A 9,884-nucleotide genomic window follows, 5' to 3' on the forward strand; every position below is an offset into this window, starting at 1 on the left:
GAGTGAGGCCTCCAGCCAATAACCTGCGAAGAAGCAAAGTCCTCAGTCCAACAACCCTCAGGGAACAGAATCCTGCCCAGATGCACGTGGGTGAACTTGGAAGCGGATCCTCCCCCAGTGGAGCCTCCAACCACAGCCCTGAGCTACACTCTGTAGCCGAATAAGAGACCTTGAACCAGAGGCATCCAGTCAAACCGTGTCCAGATTCCTGGCCACAGAAACTATGAGATAATACATGTTTGTTGGTTTAAGACCCTAAATTTGGAGGTAATTTGTTACAAAGTAATAGATAACTAATACACTGACCAATCCCGGCATTTTCTCCACTGTTCCTCATCCCCTGCCAGCCCCTCCATATTCTTCCAAGGTGTCTAACATCCAACACTAGAATGGTATTGATGAGTGGGCAGGGAAGAGAACGAACTGGAGCTGCCATACCAAAAGCAGTGATTTAATTGGAAACAGTCACTCAACAACTCTTCACTAAGCCTCTAGTATGTGCCAAGGTAGAAACCAAATCTCTTTTTTTTTTTTTTTTTTTTTTTTTGGGGCACGCGGGCCTCCCACCGCTGCGGCCCCTCCCGCCGCGGAGCACAGGCTCCGGACGCGCAGGCCCAGCAGCCATGGCTCACGGGCCCAGCCGCTCCACGGCATATGGGATCCTCCCAGACCGGGGCACGAACCCGTATCCCCTGCATCGGCAGGCGGACTCTCAACCACTGCGCCACCAGGGAGGCCCGAAACCAAATCTCTTAACCTAGTCTAGGAAACAGTTTATACTAACATTTGTTCACGTAAACAGAGCCGCTCACTCTAAGAGCTCAGTCACCCACCTTATTAGATATGCATGTCCTCAACCTCCCTCTCCATATGCATCTAATTTTTGCTATCATGAATGTCTTTATCTCCTCTCCCATCTCCAAAATTAATCTACCCATATACTTGATCCCACTCCCTCTACCTGGTCTCCCTGATTCCAGAATTGCTGACTTTAATCCATCCACACCAGTACAGCCTAAGTACTTCTAAAATGCAAACCTCATCATGTCACTCTCCTACTTAAAATTTAAGCTCAGTGGTCTGACACTGTCCTCAGGCTGAAGTCCAAGTTCTCAAACCCAGCTTACAAGGTTCTCTATGGCTGGACCCGTATTTCTCTCTCTGGCTTTGGCCCGCACTCCTCTCTGATTTCTATGCTTTAGTCCCCTACCCTTTTTCTTTTTTTTTAAACTTTCCATTTCTCTCTCATCTCTTAGCCTTCAAATATCCCATTCCTACCTGAAGTACTTTTCCCCAGGCCCACCCTTTAACCACCTAACTTAAGCTTCTGGCCTCAGCTTAACCTCCCTCTTCTCCCTGACGCCTAGTCTAGTGCCCCCATCCACCCATCCGGTGCCCCATAGCAAACTGCACTCCACACTCTTTTCCAGAATAGCTGCTCTGCCACTGTGCGAATTTCCCACTGGCTATGAGCTCTATGAAGGCAGGGACCATGTGGATCCTGCTCAGTGCAGAACCACAGACAAACATGTATGAATAAGTAAATGAATTAAGTCTTCCTAGATCATACATTGTAATTTGTTCCCTTCCTCAAATCTTCAAACCGTGTCCTCACTCCCTAAGCGTCCACATAAGCTCAGGTTTTCCCATCTTATAAGGCTCCTTTGATCCACTTTCATCTGACCTCTGATTTACAATCCAACCCAAGGCAATCCAATCCAAGGCTAGGCAATCTGGCTGGTGCCCTACGACACCACAAAAACAGCTCCTGTAGTGGCTGTCACAGAGCTCCTACTTACCAAATCCATGATTCTCCTTCCAGACTTTACCCCACTGAACTATATGTCCCACTGCAACGCTTGTTTTGCTGATCATCATTTTTATTTATTTACTTATTTTTGCGAAGGTCTCTCTTCACTTTCATGATCTCTCTCTCTTCCTTCATTTTCTTATTCCTATTTCTCCACTTGCCCTAGGCTGATGGATTTCATCTGTGGCTACCTTGTCTTCAGCCTCCACCAGCTGTCCTTGGGCAGCCATCTAAACTTTCCACAGTGTCAATCACACTGCTTCCCATTTAGGGTTGGGGAGTGAAAAAGGTAATAGAGCCTCATGGGAAACCCTTCAAACTGCACTTGGGCTTCCTTCATATTCCAATTTAACCCCTATCATTCCACATTTAAGAGTAACTAACTTAGTGAGTCACTTCTGCTTGCACAAGTTAGTTTTATTAACTCAGGTGTGTCAGGGGAAAAATAGATATGTAGCATTCACCTATATGCCAAAGGCACCCAAATCTCTCTCCAGTTAGACATTTCTCCTGGGCTCTAAGCCCTTATGTCCATCTGCCTCCCTACTGACAAGTTCTTCCTGGCTATCCTATAAGCGTCCCAACTCTATATCTCTAAAAGCAAAATCGCCCCCTCAAGGCACTTGCCTTTCTATAGTCCCTACGACCCACAGCCTGGTTGTCTAAGCCAGAATACAAGCATCGTCTTCAAGCTTCTCCCTTTCCTTCAACCCCACTATTCACATCCTCTCCACTCTGCCCTGATCCAACTACAACCTTGATCAGGTTCGAATCTTCTATCACCTGAGCTACTGTAAAAACTTCCCACCTGGTCTCCCAGCCACTGGCTCTGCCCACTGTAACCCACACTCCATGCAGAAGAACTGCTCTAAAACAAAGGATTCCAGCATCCCCCTTTTCAGAACTTCTGATGTTTCCTGCTACTCACAAGACAAAAATATTAGCATGGGAAGCCTGACCAGTAAGAGAGGCCCAGAAAAAAGAAATACCCGACACGGTGGCCCAAACCAAAAGAACCCCCCAAAAGAGCCACGGTGACCAGAGAACTCGGTGAGGAAAGAAACCAGAAGGACCTTTGAAACACAAAGCAAACTGTAACAGCTCAGAAGAGCACAACCAGACTCACCCAGCCAGGAGGCTAAAGGGCTGCCATAAGAAAGCTGCAGGCAACTAACAAGCTACTCTCTGAGCAAACTGAGAGAAACCCAGCCAGAACGTTGGGGGGGACTTTGAGCAAGGACCTACTAAGCCACCCGCTCCCACAACACACCCCCACGCCCTGCCCACCCATCCCCAGCTCCACCTGACCCAGCAGGGCACCAACCTCCTTGAGACCCAAAAAAGCAAAGCACAGGGTCAGGTGATTCCTCAACGGGCCCACAGGAATTCACACCAAAGTGGCCCAACCAGACTCCACCTCTACGCAAAGAAGAAAACAGCCTGAAAGCAAGTCTAGCAAAGGTCAGGACGGTCGGTGAGTCAAATGTACAGTGAAATCTCCCACTCCCAGGGGAGCTGTGCAATCTCCCCCACAATACTACCCCGCTGATTAAAGGCTCATCAACTTCTTTCTTAACCACAGACAGCTTTAATAAAGCTGTGTGAACCAAGGCCAGTTTCTCTCGGCCAGGAAGTTCAGGGACCCCCAAGTGCCAGAACACGAGGCCGGGCAGGGGAGACTCGAGACTCTTCCCAATCTGGCCCATCTACCAACCCACGTCCTAGATGGTAGCCAGATGGAAATACTCCTATTTTCTGGTACCTACCTTTGCTCATGCTGTTCCCTCTGACTAGAGTCCCTTGGCTCAGTCCAGATAAATCCTATCCATCTCCTCCTCTGGAAGTCCTTAACCAGACCTCGCTCCCCACGGCATGCTTTCTGAGGACCTGATGCAGCCCTTTCACGGCGCTCATCCCATTGTATGAGGGAAGGAACTCTGTCTTGGTCATCTTTTTTCCTCAAACAATGTCTAGCCTATCTGAGGTGCTCTATTCATGTTTGCTGAATGAATCTATAAGTCAGTTCACCTACTCCTTTGATACAATAGCAGGTAAATGACTATGTTGTGTTATATTGAAAACAGTTTCACACTAAATGGAACTCCATTTTCAATTCAGCCAAGGCAAGACCTTAGGGGAAGACTGCACTCACCTTTTTGCAATCATGCACAAAAGTAGAAAGAGAATGAGAAAAAATTCAGGGCACCAGCCTCTACTGGGTGGGCTAGAGCAATGTGTCCATGGATTTCCAGGGTGGAGGGTGGTCTGCAGACCAATTTCCCTTAGTACTAAAGTTCCTAATATAAAGAAAGTTCCTGTGTTTCTTGCATGAATTAGAAATTTCAAGGAAAGTGTTTCAAATTATTCTTAAAATAATGAGCTTTGAGTTTGCTGGAATTCATTGCAGATTAAAATCCAAAGAGTCAAAAAGTTGTTGAGCCACATGAGAAAACATTGGAAACTAAACATATTCTGCTATCTACAACTGTGTGGTACTATCTTCTCAGAAGGAAGAGAGGGAGAGGAAAACACTGAGGAAGGAGACTAACAAGAGTAACTAAAATGATAGGACTGACTGCGTGGGGGAAGACACACGACAAAAATAGGTCTCTGGGCAAAAAACATAGGAAAATACAATTGATGTCTACTAAACAGGTTGATGTGGATAGGATCAATATGGATTTTTTAACAGAAGAAATTTGAAACATTTATTTAAGATCAATTAAAAAATGCTCTCTTACATAACATGTATTTTACTCATAAGAAAATTCTGCCCCAAGATGTAATTCAGGCTAAAATATGAATTATTTCAAAAAGATTCTACGTATATCTAATGTAAACTAGTTATAAGAACCTAATTAGTTTGGGGTATGGCTCATTAATAAGAAATCTGTGATGCAGAGGTAGAAAACAAAACTTATGGTTACCAAGCGGGAAGCAGGGGGAGGGATAAACTGGGAGACTGGGATGGACACATACACACTACTATATATAAAACAGATAATAAGAGCCTACTGTACAGCACAGGGAACTCTACTCAATACTCTGTAAGGACCTATATGGGAAGAGAATAAAAGAGTGGATAAATGTATAACTGAGAAGTAAAACAACATTGTAAATCAACTATACTCCAATAAAAATTAATTAAAAAAAAGAAATCTGTGATGAAATGAGAAGTATGCATAAGGCATTTCTGCAGCATACCAAAGTACTGTGGTTGTCTTGAAAATCAAATTGTGCAATAGATCATTGCATTGTGAGCTGAACGAGCCACATTTTTTTCACGGAACATCATTTTTACTTAAAGGTACAAGTGAAAAACTATGGTCATTTAGACTTCTGTATTTGACCTACATTTCCCCCAAAAAGAGCAAAATGAGCCTGACGCTTCAAGAAAAACTGACAGTATGTGTTACCAATGACAAAATTCAACCTTTCAAGCAAAAATTTTAGTTTTGGAAAACTGCTTCTCAATAATTAAAAGTAAGGAGGGTTTTTTGCTGCTAAATAATGCTAGTTTGAGAAACAGATTCAGTTTAACAAACTGTTAACACTTCACAAGTTTTGGTTTTCATTCTTCTTACTGGCTTCAATCAATTTTTTTTAAGTTATAAATTAGAAGACCCAAAAGAACATAGTTTAAATCATGTCAACCTAATTGCCTAGAAGACAACTGCCAAAATTTTTATGCCATGTCAGTGATTGTTCTATGGCAAACATTAAGTATAGAAATAAGAAAGATATATTACTATCTCACATCAATTGAATTTTAAGAATCTATAGATAATATATTAATTCAATAACAAAAAATGGCTATCAAGTGAAAGCTGGAATTCTGATTTCCTTTGGTTAGCTTTTGGAGTAAAGTAATTTTAATATGTTACTCAAAATACCAAGAAAGTAAGAAAATTGTTATCTAAGTGCAAAAAAAACTTCTCCAGAATCTCTCAAAGTTAAAATATCTGATAAAATAACATCCCCCAAAGATGTCCAACCTTTAAAGAGCTACATAAGAAAGTAAAAATTGCTGTAGAATGAGAAGTTAATTGATAAGACTTCCAAAATGGCAGAGAATTTTAAGAAAAAGCTTGCTGAATATTTTGGCTAACTACTCTCAAATCCACTGAGCTATCACTGTCATTTCTACTACAGGCTTCAAGAGGTATCCAATTTAGCCTAAAGAAAAAAACTGCATTAAAAGAAAATAATATGTTAAAATATTCGTATTTTTTTCAAACTTTAACCCCAAACCTCTATTTCGGGATATCAAGGTTTCGACAATTTATGCCTTCTCAAGCATCATTCTGAGCTTATACGTCTTACTTGAACCTGAAAATTTAATCAAGAAAATAATTTTTAGGAAACACAACAGTCTTGATGAGGTTTGGTGAGGTCTGTTTCTTCCCTCCCTCCTGCAATCCACTGAAATAATCTACTACCATGTGAGACAATGCCCTGATAATAATTCCATCTTAAAATTCTGCAGGTGTTTTCACTGTGTAAGAGGCCATACATACATTTTCAGCTCACTCAGGGGAGAAATGGTACTGGTTCAAAAAACTACTAATGTCTAAAAAGAAATGAGAGGAGATGCACAATGTTACTAACTAATTTAACATTAAATACATAATAACCCGGAAGAACTCAGAAAAGTTCTGGAAATACAATGTTTTAATATCCACATGAAGTTCACATTTTTTGGTCATGAGAATGCCACACTGGCACCTTTTCAACCAGAGGGGCTGAGAAACCAGGATGTTTACTAAAGAGGTTAATTCAAGCAGATTATACAAAAGTGTATTTTGGACTAGAAAACAAAAGAAAAAATGGTAAACAGGTTAAAACTGTAAACTATCTTGCATAATTGTTAATTTAATCATTTTATCTCAGAATTCATCCTAACAGGTAGCAGGGGCTACCTACCCTTGAAAAGCAGACCCAAGCACACTAAACAATTGGAGCATTGTTTTTACTAGACAACTCATCGCCTAAAAATTCCTGAAGTGTGGCACAAATGTTCATTGACCCCATTCTAAAAAAGCGACCTAGAACACTGTACAGTCTTGAACTCACTCACATTCCCTACTGTGGGTTTCTCCATCGTGTTTTTACATCTAGTTAATATAGCTGAGAGTGTTTGAATAAAATTACGATTACTAAGTTTAAGCTTAAAAACTTAATATTAAATGGATAAAGCTGTCACGAATACTCAAGAAAGCGACCAGGGCATCTCGGGCCATCACACCTTATTTTGTTCTGTCCATCTAACGCAGTCTTTAAGTTGTTTAAACGTGCACTGACAAAACTCACATGCCAAAGCCATGCCCCGAAGCAGTTTACGTGACAGGTCTGAAATCGCATTTCAAATAAAATGCTTTCTGCCGGGCCCCTGTTTATACAGCTTCCAAATCCCGTAAGTAACATGCTGCGTTTCCTTCACTGTGACCGTGAGAAGTGAGGGTGTGTCTCGGTGCTTACCGATGCCCGGAGCCACATAGATGAAGTAGAGGCAAGACGAGGAGAGGGAGAAGAAGAAGATGAAGGCGAGGAGGGAGCGATTGGAGACCCGCATCATCCGCCTGAGCACAGACATCTTCCTCTTCACGGCCGGCAGCTCGGGCTGCGCTCTCAAGGCGGACTTGGGGGCACCGTCCAGGCCCTAAACTTCCATGAATGTGCTAAAAACCCCGAGACTGCAGCGGGGTCCGCGCGGGGAGGATCTGGGATAGAGGGGCCAGAGCGGGAAGGAGGAGAGAGGAGGGAGCCGACGGAATGAATGAGAGGCGGGGGAACCGGGGGAGGGGAAGAGTGGGAGGACGCGCGGGAAGGGGGGAGGGGACGCACGGCGGGGGGCCCCGGGGACCAAATGACCCGAGGAGGCCGTGAAAGGGCGAGGACCCGCGTTCGATACGCCAGGTAGCGGCGGGAGGAGGGGCTTTAAGTGGGGAGAGGTGCGGGCTACGCGCCGCGGCGCCCCTGCGGAGAGGGCCGGCCGACTGCAGTACGCCGGGCTCCCCCGCGGCTCCGGCTGCCCGCGCCCGCCGGGGTCCAGGTCGCGAAGCCCCTGCGCTCAGGGTCCGGGCAGCCCGCGCTTGGCAGGCCTGCGCCGCCTCCTCCTCGGGGCCGCGGCGTCTCGTGCCTGCGCGGGGCTAGCGTGGGCGCCGGGGCCGCAGCCGGCGCGCGCAACGCGCCGGGGCCCGCGGGGGCCCTAGGGGCAGAGGAGCTGGGCGCTCGCCAGCGCGCAGCCTCCTCCTCATGCCGCGCCGGGCCCCGGAGTCCCGCGGCGGCCGCGGGAGCCGAGCGCAGGCGAGGGCGGCGTCCCGGCCAGCGGCGAGGGCGCTCCGGTTCCGGCTCCTGCCTCCGCCAGCTGTCCGCCCGGCCGCAAGGGCGGCAACCGCAGCAGCATTACCGCCGCCGGCCCGGGGTGAGGCGCCCCCGCCGGCGCCGCCCCCGCACGGCCCGCGGACACCAAGCGAAGAGCCGCGGGGCGACTCGCGCGGCGGGCGGAGCCGAGGAGCCCGAAGAGGGGGAGGCCAGACGCCGTCGGAGCCGCGTCTGAGTCGCAGAAGAGGCGGACCTGCGAGGGCGGGGGACCCGCGGAGGAACACCGGGCACGCGGGCGGGACCCGAGACCCCCGGCAGCCCCGACCCGAGACCCCCGGCAGCCCCACGCGCTAGCTCGGAACTGCAGGCGGCGCTGCACCGGCCCCGAGGAAACCTGGAGGCTCCCGCCCACCCTTCCCCTCCCCTCCCCTCCCCTCCCCTCCCCTCCCCTCGTCCGAAACACCGCGCCTCCTGATTGGCCTGCGCCGCACCGCGCCGAACAACCTGCCCCCTCCTCCCCGCGCCGCGACCGGCGCCCCGGCCGCCTCCTGCGTCACCGTCGTCCCCGCCCGCGCGGGGACCCCGGCGCTCCCAGTGCTGCCGGGGGCTGAGGGACGCGTCTTGAGCCTTGGATACGTTCCACTCTGGGGATCGATAATGAAAGATGCTGTGTCTTTATCTCGAGGAGGAAGCTTCTGTGGTGTGGTGTGCGTTCCTCCCAAAAAACACGCTCCGGGAACAAGGTGTTTTCCAGTACTGGATTAATGGAACCTCCCATCCCGCACTTCCTATAGAAACATACTGTCAGGATGTGATACGGATCTATGTATATCTCATAATAGGACTTGCCTTCCCATTTGAAGGTGAGCACTGAGTAGCCCTACTTTAGCTGTATCCGTTCAGACGGGGAGGAAAAGACTTCTGTGCAGCCAATAGGCCCTTGAGCGCTGCAGCACCAACCAGCTTCAATGGGCAAATTGCTTTAATGCACCTCCTAGATCGTGGTCTACCCTTTGTTCAAAAGCTACTTTTTCCTACTAGCTGGTTCTTAGCTATATCGCAATTTTCCAACGTGTGTTTGTAGTTGTTTCTTTTGCAGCTGATCAGGTAGAAAGTGACTGGATGCCCCCTACTGCCATTATTTGCTCAGTATTTCCAGATGCAGTGGTATTGAACACCACTTGACTGCCAGCAAATATGGTACCTTCTTAGCAAGAGACCCATGCCTTCCATCGTCTCTGAGATAGTACTATGCTTTGTGGAGCCTGTAACACCCGAGTTTATAATTCCACCAAGGGCTTTTATTAACTGAAACTCATGCCAAGCCACTACCCTCTGCAAGCCTCTCTTCTCAGCCTTCAAATGGTGGGTGTGATACCAGCTTTCAAGTCTATGGGATTAAACCGGGTTACTGTGTAAAATGCTAAACATGATGTCTGGCACCTAAGAGGTTTCCTTACCTCCCTTTAGACAGTTAACTGGATGGAATCACCAGTTCAACTTCATTTCTTAATATTTTGCTTTTTGGAGTACTTACAAGTTACTGAACTTCTCTGGCTAATTTGATATTTAATGTGAAAGGAAATGACACTGTTTGGTAACATTTTTAGATGCTTGAGGGAAATCTGAAATACAAAATGGAGCAACATATTAAATAAGAGATAAAACTCACTTGTAAAAAAAATACGTATGCAAGAGAAAGAAATCCATGAGTGGTGAGGAAGCAAAGTTGTAGTACTTCCCCCTCTGA

At 47.0% G+C, this 9,884-nt stretch overlaps 1 protein-coding gene across 3 annotated transcripts in view; it reads right to left on the bottom strand.

The window, feature by feature from the left end:
• B4GALT6 (beta-1,4-galactosyltransferase 6) overlaps nt 1-7,526 on the bottom strand; it is a gene marked incomplete at both ends in the record, with an annotated part of 69,648 nt that extends 62,122 nt beyond the window's left edge. For 2 of the 3 annotated variants that reach the window (XM_079718259.1, XM_079718258.1), the window contains one exon: nt 7,289-7,403. In XM_079718259.1, the coding sequence (XP_079574385.1) occupies nt 7,289-7,403 (115 nt within the window). Of the gene's footprint in view, nt 1-7,288 lie in introns of all 3 variants that reach the window. The other variant, XM_079718260.1, reaches the window with a different exon arrangement.
• Between the last annotated feature and the right edge of the window lie 2,358 nt (nt 7,527-9,884).

Source organism: Hyperoodon ampullatus, assembly GCF_949752795.1.
Source record: "Hyperoodon ampullatus genome assembly, chromosome: 13".
In the NCBI taxonomy this organism is placed as follows: Eukaryota; Metazoa; Chordata; class Mammalia; order Artiodactyla; family Ziphiidae; genus Hyperoodon; species Hyperoodon ampullatus.